Here is a 19,827-nt window from a genome sequence, read left to right on the forward strand (position 1 = left end):
GGGAATAGGACCCGTTTCACCATTAGGCTAAATCCGTGCCCATCGTCACGTCTTAAGAAGGTTGTATAGATTGTGGTATATATTTATTTTTTAATTAATCTCTATAGTTAGACAGGTTAGTCCCCAAACTGAGTTTCATTCTTATAACAGTTTTATTTATTTATTTATTTATTTATTATCTAGTTCAAATTATATTCACTTTAATTCATTTATGTACTTATTCATTTTAAGAATAGCATCTTATTTTCTTTTAATGGTTTAATATTTAAGTGTTTTATTATCTTAGAAATGTATTTTATTTCGGTGATTTTAATTTCCTGTGTTGGGTTTTAACATCTTATTCTACCTCCAGTGTTTCCTCATTAAAATAGCATGAGGGTGTTTCCTCAGTTTGTTCAGCAACTTCTTTTTTCTTTTTTTTTTTTATTGTTTTTATTACTATTGTTGCATATATTGTGTTCTTAACCTTAGGATTGCTGGGTGGATTTGGAGTCGGTGCTGGGGTTGGGATCTTTTTCTTAATTTATTCTATTTTAAGTTGTTTTTATGTACAGCACTTTGTGTTACATTGCCTTTGTATGAAAAGCGCTTTATAAATAAAGTCTGATTGATTGATTGATTCAGAGATCTCTTTTCCAAAGGGGGACCTGGCCATGTGATGTTTGGCAGCAACACAAAGCTTCAACACCAAAACAACCAGAGTCATACAGTCAAGCTAAAACACATCAGATGGAGTCAGCTGAAGCATTTGCATACAGAAAGCCTGGATTCAAAGGATTCCACTGAGGATTTAAAAACATTCAGTCAATTTAAAATCAGTCTGATTGTTCTAAGCTAAAGGTGCAGAATGCCTCAAAGCTTTCTGTGAACAGACTTTGGTCCATACATGTGTAAGGTGGTGTATTAAGATTTGAAAGGGCATCAAAGAAAAAGTATCTACTAATACAATAAAGGAGCTAAGATGAACAGACAAGCTTAAATGCGACGGTGTCCAAGGCAACACATTTCTACCTCTAGTAGGTAATGCTCAATAACATGCCCAATGGCAATTAAGCACAGTTTGATCCAGCTGCAGTCTGTCTTTGTATAAATCTTAGATCACAGTGCCCCCTTTTGGCTCCACTTAAGATTAAAAGTATACTTTGCCATAGTGTGGAAATGTTGAATGATTATCAGAGTTGCTCTTTTTTGTTGATTTTGAGGTGAAGAAACCATCCCAGAGCTGTCTGACCGCAGTGACAACCTCCTGAAAATTGTCAAAGTCTTCCTTTTCAAAGCGACAGCATTAAAAAGAAGCTTACAGCCAGGAATGACTTTTTGATGGAGGGTACAGAAAGCATGTCTAAGCTCTTCCATCTCTCTCTCCCATCTCTCAGACCTTCTTCAGAGCAGCCAAGCACACTGTCTTTTCTGTAAGCCCCAGCACACACAAACACACTCAAATACATATACACACACACACACACACGCCATTTGATTCCCTACGTCAGTCTGGTTGTGGCTTGGCTTTGGAGGAGAAAAGATGGCATACTTATCCTGAAAGGTTTTGAATTTCTTAGCCACTCCACTCTGCTCGGCGCCATTCAGGCCGTGCTTGTTTTCTAAGCGTGAGGATTAAAATCTCTTCCTCCCATGAGAGCGCCAAGAGAAATCTAAAAAAGGAATCCAAGAATTCGAGATGCCTGCCTTCAGGGGCTGTTTGTGCTTCACCTTAAGAATACAGAGCCAATTTCTGCTCGGTCCAACGTTTTTCCATATGTTGCCTCAGCTTATTTCTATTTATGGGAAATTGTGATGATTTCTAACTCTGCTGGTTAAAAAACATGTTTCGTGGCTTGAACTGAAAAACCAGGAGCGCCTCTATTTGTATGAATATTCAGTCTGTGTTTATGCAGATATGATATCATGAAACAGCTAAAAATGACAGAATGCATTAAGAAAATAGCTTATCAAAGTGTAATCAAATGTAATGCATGCACGCTGGATGAAATATGCATGACAAATTGGCTTTGGAGAACACAGAGCAGGCAGGTCCTCTGAACCCTTCGCACAAAAGCTCATTGAAATTCCTTTCATTACGACTGTGGCACTACAGAGAAACACAGAACGAAGGGGACAGACAGAGAAAGAGGAGTATAATGATTTCTGATTACAGAGGCAGGAGAAGCCTCGCATCACATGCTGGCATATCATTACAAAGAATTATGAGATTTGACTGAAGGAGAAAATACAGAAACACACACACCGGATAAGCATTTAGTTGTTTTATTTACAAATGTTTGCTGTTCAATGCCATTCAGGACGATATATTCTTCACTCAGAAACCTGCTCGTGTGTACAATACTCCTGAAACCTCAAGACAAGTGCTATCCAAGCAGTTTTAAATATATTTAGAAAGCTCTAATAATCTCAAATAACTTCTCCCTGTTACAAACGAAAAAGGCACATAGACATAAGACCTTGGTTGACAAAAGCATTAATTCCACAAGACAGAGGGGAAAAAAGAAGCATGAATAAGAGATCACCCTCCAGAAAATTCTCTCTGCATATGCTAAAATCTGCCTCAGAAATCTTAAAGACAATTTCATGTGTTAACTAGTTTTGTGGCTAGAACATTAAAAAACTCTGGCGCATGCAGGACCCTTACACTTTGTACAACAGTAATACTTAATTTGATATAAGTAGATATTGTCTTTGTAAGCTTACCCTCTCAATCACACACTGAATAAAGCACAAATATAATTCTCATCTGCAAGTTTAAAATAGAAGACGGTCCAAACTGAAGCACCCCGGCTGCTTGCAGAGGCTTCACTGGTTCAACTTTAAAGTTCATGGGTTGTTGTCACAAGTAGTTTCTTCATCAATCTGCTGGAGCACGGTCATGTCACATGGCGGTGGGCTGCCCAGCTGAAAGAGACAAACACTGTGCTTAAAGAGAAGAGGAAACAGACGCTTCATCACGCTGATCCCACTGATGTCTTACTCACTTTTGAATCGCATGTAGCAGGAGTTGCAGAAGAGCTGTTTGTTTCGTATTCTGACTTCAGCCCCAGCCTCCGTTCCCCCGAGGTCAGACTTACAGTCGATGCACTGAGGAGGTTGAGAAGAGAGAAGAGTTATAGAGAAACAAGAGTGGTTAAAGCTCAACTTAAGTGTCTGAGTCCAAGGACAGGAGGGATGAGAGAAGACAGAAAGTCCTTGAACAAAGTGGAAAGAGAAAAGTGGAGCAAAAAGACAGAAATCAGCAGGATGCATGGACCAAAGTGAAAGTGAAGACCAAAGTCCCAGCAGGTTAAGTGTTTTAAAGGGAAACAAAGTCTTGAGTTTGGGGTGCAGGTTTTGGCACAGATAATCTTTGGACAGGCATATCAGAACCTTGAGATTCACCAGGTTAGTAGAAACAGGAAAAAAAGTGTTCAGTGATCGTGTTAGCTTTTCAGGATCAGGTTGCAGAGTGCCGACGACATGCTCCGGAGGGCCGTCCGGAGCCGAGCTCTCACCTTAAAACAGCCCAAATGATAACAGAGCCCGAGGGACTCGATGATCATGGCTGCTCCCTTTCCCAGCGGGCTGTCACAGAACGTACAGATTTTCTTTCCACTCACTGACCTGGATTACAGAACGCACAGCTGTGATTTTAGAGTCAAGCACACATGCATGAGGCATGTATGCAAGCACACACACACACACACAAAAACTGATGTTAACACAGGTATACAGCAGGGTTTAACACCTAGGGAGTATTGGCATTTATATAAACATTAATCAGGGGTACATTATGTTAAGGTGCATTTCGACCAAGAGTTCCGGGGTCTTTTAGCCCCCAGAACTACTTTCCCCTGAACTAAAAGGTTCCTCTGCCCCCATTGTTGTCTGCGTTTCGACCGCGGGCTGAAGTCCCGGGTAGATTGTGCAAATCAGGCCAGTGACATATGGAGAAAAAAAGACTATATTCAATAATATTTTGAAATCTTAATAAAAAACTAAACTAGTATGCATTCCCAGGAACTCCCTCTGTGTTTCAACAACTGTGTAAACTCCACAAACACAGTTACGTTCAACCGAAAGTCCCAGGACCTTTGAAAAGTACTACCCCCCAAGCAGGGGCTTTTCATTAACTACCCCTGAACTAAATCTAGACCCTGGTTCCTCCGGTCGAAACGCACGTCGTTCAGGGGTAAAGTTCCTAGTTCCAGGGTAAAGTTCCTGCGGTCGAAAAACGCCTTTTCATGATGAAATGGAAAAGACTCCAAAATGACTAAAGCTTCCTTAAAAAGATAACTAAAATATTTATGGCACATGTTTGTCTTTTGTGAGATATTTTAGGGTAAGATTATGAGAAAACAATAACTTTGAAAATTCAAAAAAGGTTTAAATTACTGCTCAATTTTTCATCAAATCTTTAAATAGAGTCAAGTTTTCCCAACACACAAACACTGAAAATTACAGTCTATAAACAATCCTTAATGTGCATGTGAGATAAAACAGGGGCATAATACAGATCTCTGTACATCCTAATGTGAACCTGTCAGGTGTAACTGGAGGGTGATAAAGTCACATAAAACAAAGTCATATTCAACAGGGCTTTCAAAAATGTTTAAAGTAGAATACATCTAAGGTTAAGCTGTCACCAACCCCCATCCAAAGCTATGTTTAACACCACCTTAACTACGATTATGAAACCCAGTATACCAGTGAAAGGTTAGAGGCAGCTTGTTTACAGTGTTAGGCGAAGCAGCATCGTCACATTACCTGCTCCTCTGCTGAGGGGCGCCAAACTCAGACGTGGGCTCTGGAGAAGTGGTGGGCGACGGAGAGGAGAGAGAGGGGGAGGTGGACTGCCGGGACCAAGGGGCTGTGGGGGTCACTGCTCCGCCTCGCAGGGAGCCCATGGAGTAGGAGGAGGGCAAAGTGGATGAGACCGGCCTCTGGGCCCCCGACCAGCCCTGGTAAGAGTTAGTGCTGCCGGAGAGGGCAGATTGAGGGCGGGTGTAGTTTGGGATGGATGAGCTGCTTCTTGGCGTCCATGATGAGCGCCAGGAGTTATAGGAGGAGTCCAGGTTGTCAAGAGACTCACCCCTGCAAAGCCAACCCACGCCACACCCACGTTAGCCCGTTAGTAGAGGCCGTCTGGCTATCACTTCACTCTGCAGTGTTTGTATGTTCAAACATTTACCAATAGATCTACCAAATACTAAAAGGCAGAATCAAAGTGATAGCCAGACTTCTAATGATTCCAAATAGGCTAAGAGGATATTAGTAGGTTTAAAAAATTAGACCACCACCTTCACACAACAGATTTTTTCACTCTACCTGCGAATAGGTGGCATATCAGGGTCTTTGTTGGCGGGGGGCTCATTGGCGCGCTGGCGGATCCAGCTGTTGTCCGTCAACAGCGAAGTCTTCTTCTTCATCTCATTCAGGATCTGCTGCCGCTCTGCCTCAGCCTGCGATGAGGACTGCTGACCCTTCCTGTCTAGGCCTCCGCTACCTGACACTGCACCCAGAGAGGAGAGATAAAACTAAATATAAGATGGGTGAAATGATTGGAAGTCTCTGTGAAGTCAGAAGTCGATTTCATCCGGCAGAGAAATTGTTGAGATTTGGAGAGATGTGGATATTGTGGATGTCAACAAGTCAGGAAACATTTTTTTTATTGGTGTATTTTTTTGTGTTCTTTGCTGTTGTTTGATTTTATATGATGTTTTATAGAGCAAAGTATTAAAAGAGATAACATTGGGATAGAGTTAAAGAAGTCATGATGCTGTGTTTGGTTTGGTTTCATTATTTAAAGGAGGATTTAATCACAGAAGAAAATTGCATCAACCTGAGCAAATTTGCAATCAATGAGTTTTTTTCGGATTCTCATTTTCTCGTTGGCCGACCGATTGATTTGCCATTCGATTGTTCAGCTGCAAATCGAACAGCTGTAAGTCGTAACTGATTGATCAGATGATCGAAGAGTGGATCGATTTTGGTGTCAGATTGAACAGAGAGGCGGAGGTTTCAGGGGCCGAGCCGACCTCTCTCTGGTTCTCTGTATCTCATGGCATTGAGGATGTATCTCCTCTCCAGCTCCAGCTCTGAGGCGGCCCGCTCCATCCGGACCTGTTTGTCATGCACGCTCCTCAGCTGCTCCTCCAGCAACCGGTGAGCCATGCCTCCCGGCTGCAAATGCACACCTACAGCAGAGCACAGCCCACATGTGTGCAGCAACAATCGAGCATGGATGCACTTATGAAACGCAGGCGGATATTTCAATCCTGCTTATGTTACTCTTATATTTTCAGGCAGTTTTCCAGTTCATTTAAGTTAAAATCTCACATAGAAAATGGAGACAGCAAAAAAAAAGAAGTCTGACCTCTCCTCTGCAGTTTGTCCTCCTCATCAAGCTGGGGAGTTGACTTGGATTTTGTCCTGTAAACCAAGAAAAAAACTCTTGTTAGGATGTTAAAAATAACCTCAAATAATTAAAGCAATCATGCTTTAAGTTGCACTTTTTTAAAGAGGCCACAGAGTGCACCTTTTTATTATCTGTTATCACTATAAAATAGACTGCAAAACTGCTCTGCTGATTGCAGAGAAATCACATGCAATTCTCGTCTCTGCTGGAGGCCTATCTCGCAAGCTGCAGGACTTCCACCTTTAATATACACACATTTTTTTTAATGATTTGGTTCAAATGGAGCCAGCAGGAAACAATGCAGTGGAAACCTGGACACATCAGCAGTACACTATAGATGTGTACGTTTTCTTTTTTTGCTAGGAAATATGTGGTGAATAAAACTGCATCAAAGACAAACGTGGAAATGAAGGAGTGTGGGTAATGCATGTGATGGAAGAAGAGGTTTGAGAAGTGCAAAAAAAAAGCATTAATGTTAGTTCAACACAGGAAAAAGATGCATCATCTTTAAAGTTGTCAGCAGAAGCAGAGTGACTCCCGTACTGACCTGTCTGCTAGGGACAGTGCAGGCTGGTAAAAGTCATGGGAGCCAGCAGCCCTTCAGTGAAGGTGGTTAGAGAGAGATGGGATGAGGGTTAAGACATTAAGCACATGCAAACATGTTAGTCACACTCATGTTAATGCACACACATAAAGCATGTTATGTTTTGCACTTGGATGTGTCATTATTAGCAGGATGGACAGATGAGGAGTCTGTGAGTAAAGAGAGAGGAGGACCAGTGTCTCTACTGACCACTGCTGCTGCTGCTGCTGCTGCTGCTGCTGCTGCTGCTGCTGCTGCTCGAAGGCCCTCTGCCTCTCCCTCTGCTGCTGCTCCCAAGCCTCCTGCCGCCTTCTCTGCTCCTCCCTTTCCTCCTCTTGCCTCCTCTGCTGTCTCAGATCCTCTTCCTCCCTCCTCTTCCTCTCCTCCTCTGCCTCTATCTCCATCCTCTTCCTCTCCTCTTCAGCCTCTCTCTCTTTCCTCTTCCTCTCCTCCTGCAGGCGCTGCAGCTCCCGCTCCTCCTCTTCCCTCTTTCTCCTCTCCTCCGCCTGCCTTTGGCGCTCCTGCTCCTCCTTCCTCTTTCTCTCTTCCTCTTCCCACGGAGGAGAGACTGCGTAGCTGACGGGAGAGTGTGGGCTGAGGGTGTTCACCTCCAGGCTGCCGGGCTGCCCAGAGATAGGGAATGACAGAAAAAGAGGAAGAGTTGGACACATGATGTGTAATCTGACCCCTATACATTTACAGGAGGAAGTGTGACAATAATGGAAACAATTTTTGTTGACCCTGAGGCTACATTGGGATTTTTGCTGTTGCAAAACTACAACACTGTCCTGTGAGAATTTCTACATGACAGGCCATTGTTCTGCTCTCACTTTAAAAGTCTCTGATGTGAAAGAAATGCCTCTTATAAGCCAGAAATACAAGCACTTGGCTGGTACTGCAGCATAATTACGCCAATTTGGGGTGAATTTAAAGAACTCTTTGCTTTGAGTCACATCTTAATACCTCCTGTAAAAAAATCTCCAACTGTTCCAGATATGAGTCTGTAATACAGAAGCTAAAATCTGCTTTCTTACCTGGTGTTGGTCTCTGCTGTTGGAAAGCTCCTCCTGAGCCTTATCCCACTCCTCCTGCAGTTTCTCATGGTCGCGTTTGTATTTCTCCTGCAAGACACAGCAGAGAGGAAGGTCAAAGGTCATTTCATTTCATGATTTGTATGCACACAGTCACACACATGAAGATATGACAAGAGAAAGCCTCATATATTTGTAGCGGGTGAATTAGATGATTATTTTGGGCAAAAGAAGAACAAATGAAGCAATTACATGCATTTAAAATATAATTACAGATATTTAAAATTTAGTTCCCTTTGTTTAATAATTATGCTGTCCTTGTCCTTAGTGAAGAACCCCAAGCGCTCTCTTGGTTTCTTGTCTATGAGTGTTGTGTTGTTTGTTTGTCTGTGTGACCTGAAGCCAAAGCCAATTTTCACATGGAGACAAATAAAGCTCTGTTCTATTCTATTCCAATAAGTACAGACTTCTGTGCAAAATATGCAGGGAGAGAGTTTAAAGTGCATCCTATTTAATGAAATGCATCCTCTCAGACAGACATTAATTAGAATTATAGGAAAGCAACCCAAAAAACTTTGTACTAGGTGAGTTTTATGACCAATTTGTGCAAAAAAAGGGAAAAAATAAAGAAGCAGGTAGAGGTCAAAGGTCATCCTACTTTATGTTATTGCAAACTTCCACACATGAGGCTATATATAAAAAAAAAAGGACAAATCTCTGGACCATAATGTGCAAACTAACGGAGAGAGTGAGTAAAAACCGAGTAGTTATAACAGCTGTATTATTTCAGGTTTTTCAAATGTTATCCAACCGTCATGAAAGATGATAAACCTAGAAAAGCTCGCCCTGGGCTGGAAGTCTCCCTCGCACATCATAAAATCAGGCCGTGTATCCAACAGGGAGAAATACTGGAGGAGTAACGAGCCTTCCCCATATCCATCAGCGCTCTGCTTGGACACCTTTGATCTCCATCCAGAAATAGACCCTCAGAAAAATGTTTTGACAGGAATCAAATACAGTAAAGTTGGATATTCCACAGATGCTTTACTCTCGGCTGCCTGAGCGCGCTGTAAAGGTTTCTGTTTGGGGGCCTAAGAAGGAGAAGTCTGATTGTGAGGAGTCCCTAACCTTTCATTTCAAGCTCTCTGTGACTCGTCTCGCTCTCAGACGGAGAGCGAGTCCAGTCACTGAGAGCATTATTCTATTTGTAACGTTGTAAATGAAAAATACTCAAATTAAAGTTTACTAAAAAGGTTTCATTTTGAGACTTTTATTTTATCTTTGAAAAAGTATTTGTTTTATACCTTCCTCCCTTGGTGTCCATGCTTGATTGATTTGTGACTTATCCTGGTTCTTTTATTTTGTTGCTACAACCTCTTCACTCAGTGTGACATCCCACAGTTTACAGCACCATCAAAACAGAATCATCCCTTCTCTAGTTTGTAACCTTGTGGACTGAGGATTTATCACAGAGCTGTTATGACCCAACAACTCACTGGCTGCAAAACAAGTTTACCTACGGGTACAAATAAAGTAACCTGAAACTGAACCTGAGAGCTGATTCATTAGCCTGCATTAAAACTGACATGAGTACGCCTGTGTGTACCTGCAGGAGGCGCTCCTGCTCCTTCTGCCATTTCTCTTGTCTTCTACGCTCCTCTTCTGGATCCCATGACCAACGACTGGAAGATGGAGTGATGGCAGGGACAGGAATCTGCAGAAGGAGACGACAGTGTGAATGCACATGCTGGCTTGTAAAATGTAGGGAAAAATAACTCATCGATTTTATCTTTGAAGCCTGAAATCACTTTTTTTTGTCTCAGAGCGCTCTTCAATTTATCCTTTGACCCTTGAGAACTTTTATACTCCATTTTCAAAAATATAGAAATATAACAGCTCCCTGCAATTATCATTGTTGAGTAATTGGGCAACTATAAATGTCTGAGAAGCAGAGGGAACCTATGTTAGGTAATAATGCAGTCTATGTGAGATTGTTAATGAAGGGTCTCTGCTTTATATTAACTGTGGTTACTCATAAAAGGAACTCAACCCAGACAAAAAATGCCCTTAAGGAAGTGATAGCAATACTCACATCAGGCATCACAGAATCTGATCCTCCTTGAAAAGGGAAGACAAATCATGAGTCAGTACTTAATGCATGCACAGAAAGCCTGACAGAAGTTAACCCAGAGGCCGTATAAGTCGACACTCTAATTATTAAAGTTTCATCTTGATTTCTTTAAGTCAAATACCATCTATCAACTGTCTCAACAGTAATTAATGTTCGAGACGAGCCACAAGGAAAGGTCAAATTTCACCCACGAGGACTTATTGATTCTCTCCATTCAAGATGCACCCACTGTCTGACATTTACTTTGGATGCCAGTCTGAGAGTTCTGAATAGAAAGAAATCAATAAACTGATGTGAGGCAAGAAGATCAAACCAACAGTGAGAAAAACACACATTACAGCGGCATGCAGAAGATGCTCACAAGTGCAACGAAAACCAATCTGAAAGGCTAACACTCGCTTCAATCCATGCACGTCAAGGGAGCAACTAGATAGCTTTTGACTTCATGCACAGCAGAGTAAAGTGTAACCATGTGTTAAACCTGCACACCATCCAGAATGACCACAAACACGGCATGATTCAAAGGTTTGTGTTTGTGGTTGGTACACTGGCAACGTTTCTGATATGCTGTCCAGACTTCATCATATTTTCTTAGAGTCTTTTTTTTCTTCAAAATCAAGAGGTTTTGAATTTCCTGTCAAACTTAATTGAGTTCTTTTCAGCTCCGTCTTACAAAGCTGAGAATAGTCAATTATTTGATTTGCTCAAATCTCACTATATGTCCCTGGTTTGGAAAGCATGTCAGCATCCCAGTCTGTACCAAGCGAAGGTGAGGAGGTCACTGCACACTCAACCCTGTTTACCACAGAGGTAGACCAGCGCACTGACACTGGACCTTGAGACACCTGAAGGAGGGACGGGGAGACGGGGGAGGGAGGGAGGGGCACAGCAAAAGGGTTAAGCTTTGGCACCAGACAGAAAACAGAACAGCCCTGCAAAACAGAGCCGTGAAGGAATCTCCTGCAGTCCTGACAGCTCCGGATCAATTGATAATGAGTTGCTTATCAATTGAACATGAGGCTTTTGACGGATCAGAAACATGCAAAACTCCCTTTAGGGAATCTGAGGGATTCAGTGAGACAGACAGCACAGAGAACACAGCCACCAGATTACACAGAAGTCATTATAGTTTCTAAGAACCAACCAGAACTGAGAGAGTCGTTCTGTTTCATGTGTTACCTTGTTCAAAAAACTCTGACCTCCGTTTTAAGTTTTTCAAAGATATGGGTTCTGACTCTACATGAGAAATAGAAAACAGGAAACAGTGAGGCATGGTAGAGGAGATAAACAAGTTTCACCAGGGTATAAACTACTTACACTGAGAAATGAACAGTTCAAACAGTAACTGTTCCTCTAACTGTGTGATGCAATTAAATAAAGTTCCAAGACAGGCCAGACTGTTTTTAGCTTTTCTCTAATTTTCCAAGGTTGTCTGTAAGTGGAACATGAACAGTGTAAATAAATCACACAGTTGTTACAAGTATAAAAGCACGTATCACAGCTGTAATGGAATAAAACAGAATACACACATAAATAGATACCAGTGCACAAACTCTATGCATCTAGGTAACGCCTTGTATTAAGATTAGTTCAGGTAGTTATTGGAATGTCTTTGTTTAGTAGATTAGGTTAAACTAATCATTAAAATGTGCGCTATTGTAGGTCCAAAACGCTGGTCCTATGTTGTGTCTAAGCTGCAGCGCCACCAGCCGGGTTTGTAGCGCTACAGCAATTATTGGCTCCTGCTATAAGGCTGTAATGCTCTATTACCTGGGTCTAAAGTAAACAAGCACATATTGTAGGTGGCATCTCGTAGCTATGTTTGGCTGTATTTCGATCTTGATAATAAGATTAAGTTGTATGTAGGCATAGACTGCATATAAAATGGACGTCATCTTGCTCGGCTCAAAGTGAGGCTGCCACAAAAACTGCTCCCCCTAGTGGCTGGCTGCAGTATAGGTCAAAAACTCTGTCTCCCCCATTCATTTGAATGGGGCTGCGGTCAAACTTTAAAAAATAAATACACGTCGTACGAACGTTTCTCACATCCGTATGCTGTGGTGATATATATTTATTATTTGACTATTTTGTGTTCAAGGCCTCTTTTTTCCGAAAAGTTTCTTTTTCGTTAGTTATTAGAGGCTAGAAAACTGGGTTTTACATCTGGGTTGGCTTTGATTGACAGCTGTTGTAGAAAGAAACTATGTAGGACCTCAGGATGGTACGCTGTAGGGTGGAGCTCATTACTGTGGAAACACACAAGTTCCCTACTGCTTAGACTCTGGCTGAAGAAAATTTACAAGATGGCAGCGTTCTGGAATGGGATTTTTTGGCTTCAAAACCATACAATGGGAAAAAGCAGAGCGACGCTGTCCATTTTATATACAGTCTATGTATGTAGGCTGTGTCTGGATAATGTGGCACTTGAGTACCACTACCACTGAACTTGAGCAATGTGTAACCAGCACAAGCATGTGGACGTGAACCTCTAAAGAGGACAGGAAGTGGGACTAGCTCTGCTAACTTCCGCCACACTTGGCAAACCAATTTGACATTGTTAACCTGCAGACTCCATGATCATGTGTTTAGCTATAATACATATATTGTGCTCAATTTTGACTGTTTCTGAGTGTTTTCAATGCTTAAGACGAGTCGGGTGGATGCCGATTTAAACCACTAGGAACTTATAAAGTTTGGAACTAGTTGGAAATTGTTTTCCAGAGTTGAAACCTGAATGTCAAAATTTAGATCTTATCTACATTAATGTTTCATAGGTCTCATTCACCGTCCTTCTAGTTAGTCTGTTATTGCAGTGAGAATTCTGTTACATAACACAGTAAATATCCATTAATATTATCCACAACAGTCCAGTGTTTGCAAAGACATTCTCCCGAAGCTAAGTCAACAAGTTCCCTCTTGCTGTGCAGTTTTGTATTCAGTGCAGAAATAGTCGCTGGGATCGATTTCATAACCTTTCTAGCTGTGTGCCCTGCTCTTTACCTTTGTTCCTTATGGTCACCGACTCCTCACGGAAACCTCCATTAACTCCATTTGAAGCCACATCCTGCAGGGACACACAGCAGGGTGTAGACTCATTAAGGAGAGGCTCGACCCAGGAAACAATACAGGATTAAAAAACTTCATCAAATCTGAGCTATTCAGGGTCACTTACGATGACTTGGTGGGTAGGTGCCTCTTTGGATGACAGCTTTTCCGGAGAATTGAGAGAGGTGAAATCCAGGCTGGGGCTGACAGTGTTATCAGGGGAACCTAGAAGTATTGGATGATCCGAACTGGTCAGATTGATGGTCTTATGGCTTTTAAATGGCAGGGAAGGTTGATCTCTGTCCCAGTCTGCGCGCAGACAATGCAATGGCAAAGAATAGGATGTGTGTCTTCACTCTGAACAACATTTTCTGTGCATACTGTATGTGTGTACGGGTAGTTGTTTGAGACTGTATTAAAGAAGTGGACGTCCTCACTGTGAGGTGCAGATTAAAGCTTCATGTTATGTATTTTGGCCATTGCCTTCTTTTGTTATCATGGTAGTGACTTTTTAATCCAGGTAGACACATCCAACTTTAGTGACAACTTTACAAAATAAACATCATGTTGTATTGCAGGGCTCCCCAGACTTTTTGGCCTGTGACCCCCAAATTAACGGTGCCAGAGACCTGTGACCCCGCTGTTCTTCAAGATGGTTAAATTTTTTATTTTTTTATTTTTTTACAGTCGTGGGCATACACTAATAGGCCAAACCAAATTTGAATGAAAACCAAGAAAAAATAAAACGTAAAAAGATAGATGTTTGTTTATCTGGAATTGCAACCCCAGGGGTTCATGTGAAGAAACAACAAAGAAAAGTGGAAAACAAAGTAAATATCTTTTATTTGCATGGCGTTACTTTAAATGTAACTACTATTTTTGTTTCGATTTTCTCAATAATGGATCAAGTATGCCATTTTAAATATAATTATTTTATAATTTTAGAAGGCATCTCGTGACCCCTCCATCAGTGCTTTGAGCCCCCCAGGGGGTCCTGACCCCAGCTTTGGGAACCACTGCTGGAGGAGACCATCACTCTTAAAAAATGTCTACTGAAGTCATAAATCAAGTTAAAAAGTAGGGTCACTTTCCCATCTGTTTTCATTGATGTGGACCAAGCGGTAACATCTGGTGTTGAAAAGCAGGCTTATTAAAAAGTTTTTCATATATTAAGCTAATAGCTATGCATAATTAGGAGAATTAGGGGTGTTGCTAATTTAACAGGCAGGTGGGCACATTGTGGCAGCGCAACAGCTGATGAGGCTGTGGCCTTAACTCCACCTCTCTGCTGGTTTCTAGATTAGTCAAAAGTTAGTTGCAGTCAATGGCTGCCTGACCCCCTGGTGGCCATTCTGGGAGCTACTAGTGACACCACTCTGAACTCTGGCAGTGACAAGTGGGCTGCATATCTTGGTACTATTTTTGGCTAAAAAAGTTATTCTGCAATTATGGAAGTCTGATGCTCTGCTTTCATATGAGATGTGGCAAAGAGAGCTGGGCAAGATCCTACATTTGGAAAAGCTTAGATTCAAGATTGCAGGAAGGATGAGAGTGTTTGAAAAGGCATGGGGACCAGTGCTGAGACATTTAAGGGGGTCTGGGGGAGAATGTCGGTGTGGGATGAGAGATTAAGAATAACCCTGTAACACTGATGGCTGTGTGTTCTACCTGTTTTACTCTGTCATTTAATGACTTGAATTTTCTTTATATTTATTTTTACCCTCTAACATGAGTCTTGATTTTACTTTTATTTTTTCGCTGCCCATTATTATGTACAAAATCTGCTAAATAATATTAATTATTATTACTATGATTGTACGTTATTTTAGGCCGCTGTTATGTTATTGTAAGAAAATGGAAAAATATGATTGCTTCTATTTGTCAATGTGGAATGTATACAATGATATTGTGTGCAATAAAAATATTCTTAAAAAAAAAAAAAAAGTTAGTTGCAGCCATCATCCAAAATGGTGACCACCATTGCTGGGCTTCAGAAACTAGTGGGTGATGTCACTCAGCATAACATCCATGTTTCATATAGTCTATGAGTTTGTGTTTTGTTTTGAAAAGCCACGGCTGTCCACCAAATAGAATGCAGGTTAGAGGAACCAATGAATAGGATCCATTATTTAAGCAAGAGGCTATGTCCACTTCTTATATACAGTCTGTAGTGAAACAGCATTTCACAGTGTTTTCCATTTACCTAAAGACCACTATAAAGCAGGGAACAAAGTAGCTGTTATGGTGTTGTTATAGAGAGCAGCAGGGGTGACAGAGAAACACCTTCCCCAGCCATGCAGCCTATTAAAGCTTTCATAAACCCACACAGTGTTTCTAACAGGCTCACCAACACACAGGGCTTCGCTAAACTACTTCAACAAGTACCGTGTGTTAGTTCGAGTGAGCTACTCTGGCTGGTTTATTATTTTTGGGGAGGTAAGGTGACACTGATGTGGTTGGAATAAGTAAGCCTGTTATACTAGCACTGTAAAAACAGCACACTCACAGGACCATGGACCTGAGCTGGGTTAGTTCTCCACAAGGAAAACACCGGAGAGAAATGCTGATGAGTACAGAAAGGCTTAGAAAATGAAGAAAAACAGCAGAAATAAAAGGAAAACGAAAGAAATGGAAAAACAGGATGAGAAAAATACACAAAAAGAGAAAAAAGGAGAAACGAAAAACCCACTCAGGTCAACACAATAACAGTCTCCCCTTGTCAGAAGAGAAAAAAAGGCTTCAGGTCCTTCCCCAGCTGTCATGAGATCAGTCATGGATGATTTCACAACAGTTTACGGACCAATTTAAAGTGTCAAAACTGTTTAGCAACGCAGGCAGCGTAAGCAGCGCTGTCAGTCCAGGAATACAACCCCTAAAGTAGTTCAGTTCCATCTCCGACACTCATGCAAACACACACATGTAGACACACACTGTTGAGATGACTCACTGTTCTTGCCATGACGGCGTATATCCATGACCAGACTGCCCTCCTGCAGAGCCTCCTCCATGCAGGACTTCCAGTCCATGTAGCTCATGTCTGCCACCTGGTGTTTGTTCACGGCCAAGACCTCGTCTCCCACCTGAAGCTGGCACATCTCAGCCGAGCTGCCTGCAGGAGACAGGGGAGAAGAGGAGAGACATCATTTACAGGGAAGAAGGTCAACAGCTCTGATATGGTGACATGACTGGTTGTAGCACATAAGAGCACAGCAGTAACTCTTTAAATCACATGCCTTACATATGAACCTGAGGAAGTGCATGAGGAAGTAGGACGTTTAGATTGAATCTGCCTGCAGACACTCCTCTTCATTTTGAAAACGCTTTAATCAGGATAATCTCACAGTAATCTGTCTGCAGGTGGTTCCACATTGAAGGGGTGGAGAAAAAATTGGCTATTTGATGAAAATAATATTAAAATACAACAAATTGGATGCTGATGATTTGTTTTCGACTGAAATTTGGACTCAATGAATCATTTAAGTAAGTAAATGAGTAAGCACTTAAGTTTGAAGATGCACTTTACTATATTAAGGCTATGCAATACCATTTCTATGAGTGCAATTACATTTGACTGTACAGAAGGGCATACGAATAGTGCAAGATTAACTATTTATACTTAAAAAAATATTTCAGTCAAGACCACACTCGTCAAAATAATCAATTATTTGCATGCAATAAGTTATACTTGGCAGTATAGCTCTCTTCTGGGAGCTCCCTGCCCTTCCTGGTGCCTACATGGAATGCCAAAGCCTGAGGTGGGGAGAGCACAGCTCACCTCTTTTGTATGTGAGCATGAAATGCTAAGGCGGGGAGAGCAGCAGCACTGGTAAAACACAGAATTAAAAGAGGTGCTGGGATGGAGGTGGGTTGCAAAGCGGTTTGCAGGGAAAGCAGCAAAAGAAGACTGCCATTTTGCTATTTGCCAATTGGATGTGCAAATGTAATAAGATAAGATAAGATAAGATCAGATAAGATAAGATAAGATAAGATAAGATAAGATAAGATAAGATACTCCTTTATTCGTCCCACAATGGGGAAATTCATGGAGTTACAGCAGCAAACAAGAAGGTGTACAGTACAAGAATATATGTAGAAAAAAAATGTCCATCAGAGATGACAGCTTGGCTATAATTCTCCTGTCAGCCACCACCTCCACAGGGTCCAGGACTGAGCTGGCCTTCACCACTCTTACTCTCCTGTATCCTGTCCGCCCACAGTAGGTGATAGTAGCATGATGCTACTCTGCCAGTATTCCCTCTGGTGCTGATAGGGTCTCAGGTATATACTTAATTTTTGTTTATATTTTATATTTGATTTAGTCTTTATTTCATGTTCTGAATGATCCTGCATTATATTGCCAGCATGCACCACTGAGTAGAAGCGCCTCACTTTCTAGTTATACAGCTGGACAATGACAAAAAAGGTCTCCTGACTCTTAAATGATATAAACAACATTTTGATTTGAAATAAACATAGGATACTTGGCACTAATAAAAATAATAATAATAATGACCATGTAAAGGTACACACATATTTCTGACGTACTTTATGTCAGTCATACTGAACCGTGCTGCAACCTACAGGATGTATACTCACTGGAGTTGACCAACACTGTGGTATTATTGTTTTACATAACAGTGAGACTTTGTGCTGCGTGGCTTAATAATATCTTTCATGACTTTATTGCTCATTTACGGTTTGTTGCTCTTTACATTCTGTGCTGAACAGTGGACGTGGTCATTGTATTATTGAAGCAACGTCTGTCTTCTTACTTCTGCTGCTTTGCATGATTTGTTTACTCTGAGTCTAATGCATGCTGATTTGTCTTTGCTCTGTTGTTTGTTTGGCATCTTACAGCCTTTTGTTTGCTTTTTAAATCTATGTTTTAATTGGTTTTACGGCTGTACATGCTCACAAAGCTGATGCAGTTGAAATTCAGCCAGTTGAAGATCACAGGCACTTTTACTGTGTTGTACATTTATGTGTATTGGGGTTTTAAATGTTGATATGATATATAGATAAACTCTACCAACACAGTCATGCTAAAGTACTGTGTAAGTTGTAACTGTTGTGACAATACTCGACTGAATACATTGGAGTGAAGGGTATGTATCATTGAAGTACTACTTTATGAAATGCGTTACAGTGAAGGTGGGAAAACCTTGGCAGAAAGAGAGGCTCAGGCCCAGAAGATGTGACCCAGATAGATGCTGCCCTACATAGGTCTGGCACCGCCACTGCAATGGACTGAAAACCTGCTGACGACTAACCTGCAGAGCCTGGCTGTAAAATATTACACAGCCTGAGCACTGATTTCTAATATTTCCACTGTATCTGTATACGTATACATAAATCAGTCACCTCTACTGAGAGGGAGAAACGGACCAAAGCCTGTTTGATCTTTTTCCACTGGCTTTTACCACCGAGAGTGTTTTAGCTTAAGGTTGCCAGTTTGGCTGAACAGCAAAGATTATACTGGAGAGCGAGTAAAGCTCTACCCCAAACAATACAAATCCTTTCTGTTTGAAGGTTTTCCTCACTGGTGTTACCTGGCTGGATGGAGGTGACTCGAGCTCCTGTGGAGTCCCAGGCTGCCTTGAAGCCAAAGTCTCTGCTGCTGTTTGGCTTCTGGTTCAGGCTGACCCGCATCTCACAGAAGTTCTCCTGAAACGAAAACGACCACACAAACGAGCAGAGGTCAACAATAGCTGGTCACATGCAAGCCTTTAATTGTAGAAATGAGGGCATGACTTTCCGTTACTGAGGAGAGGTTGTGTGTCTGGTTTGGCAAGAGCAAAGTCTTGTATTAATCATTTATGGCAGTTGATTAAATGCCAACTTGTTGCTAATCTTAATTCCTGGAGGGCAGCCATCAGTTCTGTTGAAGTAACTTTAACTTAAGGAGGGAGTTTTACGCAACAATTACTAAACTAAATGACACATTTCAGTTCTGTTATTCATCCAAAAGCCAAAGATAGATTCACATCTTATTTTTGTGTTGCCTCATTATTCCAGCTGATCTGTTTTGTCAGCAGGATGTAACTTGAGTACCTGGCTGGTTTCTTTGGCTGGAGCAGGACTGACGGGGGCCTCACTCTTGAATGGAGGTAAGACAGGTGTGACACTTTTGACCTGAGGAGCAACAGGTGACACGCTCTGAGTAGAGGTGATGCTCTTGGGTGCTGTCTTGCTTTCTTCCTCCTCCTCCTCTTCCTCCTCGCCTTCACTGCTGTGGGACGAGCTGGACTGGGAGTGAGCGTCGTCCTCAGAGGTCATGAACTGGTGATAGCGGCTTGGGACTGATGACTTCTTGGAAGCGTCCACGTCGCCGTTAACACGCTTTTGGGATTCCTCCGTCTGAAGAGAATGAAAGCAGAATGTCAGTGTGCAGAGTTTGAGTGTTATGCATTATAAAATATAAATACACTTCAATAACACAGGGCTTTAAATATCATGAAACATTTCATCAATCAGGGATCTTTAAATGGAGGAAATTAGCTTGTGAATGCGTTTTTCTCTCTGAGTGTGCAGCAGTTTAAAGAGTTCACTAACTTTAACTGACAGGCACTCTGTCTACTGTAACAGAAATGAATGTGAAGGAGGCTGAAAATAGCAACCCTGCCTGTTAAATTAG

At 41.6% G+C, this 19,827-nt stretch overlaps 1 protein-coding gene across 1 annotated transcript in view; it reads right to left on the reverse strand.

The window, feature by feature from the left end:
* Window positions 1-2,249: 2,249 nt before the first annotated feature.
* LOC117819712 (LIM domain only protein 7-like) overlaps window positions 2,250-19,827 on the reverse strand; it is a 67,465-nt gene continuing 49,887 nt past the window's right edge. The window contains exons 14-29 of the mRNA XM_034693135.1: window positions 19,245-19,550; window positions 18,743-18,857; window positions 16,141-16,302; window positions 13,321-13,418; window positions 13,149-13,212; window positions 11,328-11,384; window positions 10,110-10,135; window positions 9,624-9,731; window positions 8,021-8,107; window positions 7,197-7,609; window positions 6,362-6,417; window positions 5,314-5,497; window positions 4,753-5,079; window positions 3,501-3,609; window positions 2,988-3,090; window positions 2,250-2,907 (exon numbers count right to left, since the gene is read on the reverse strand). Of these exons, the coding sequence (XP_034549026.1) occupies window positions 2,885-2,907; window positions 2,988-3,090; window positions 3,501-3,609; window positions 4,753-5,079; window positions 5,314-5,497; window positions 6,362-6,417; window positions 7,197-7,609; window positions 8,021-8,107; window positions 9,624-9,731; window positions 10,110-10,135; window positions 11,328-11,384; window positions 13,149-13,212; window positions 13,321-13,418; window positions 16,141-16,302; window positions 18,743-18,857; window positions 19,245-19,550 (2,238 nt within the window). The 3' untranslated portion in view covers window positions 2,250-2,884. The remainder of the gene's footprint in view (window positions 2,908-2,987; window positions 3,091-3,500; window positions 3,610-4,752; window positions 5,080-5,313; window positions 5,498-6,361; window positions 6,418-7,196; window positions 7,610-8,020; window positions 8,108-9,623; window positions 9,732-10,109; window positions 10,136-11,327; window positions 11,385-13,148; window positions 13,213-13,320; window positions 13,419-16,140; window positions 16,303-18,742; window positions 18,858-19,244; window positions 19,551-19,827) is intronic.

The sequence above is a fragment of the Notolabrus celidotus genome, chromosome 10 (assembly GCF_009762535.1).
Source record: "Notolabrus celidotus isolate fNotCel1 chromosome 10, fNotCel1.pri, whole genome shotgun sequence".
In the NCBI taxonomy this organism is placed as follows: domain Eukaryota; kingdom Metazoa; phylum Chordata; class Actinopteri; order Labriformes; family Labridae; genus Notolabrus; species Notolabrus celidotus.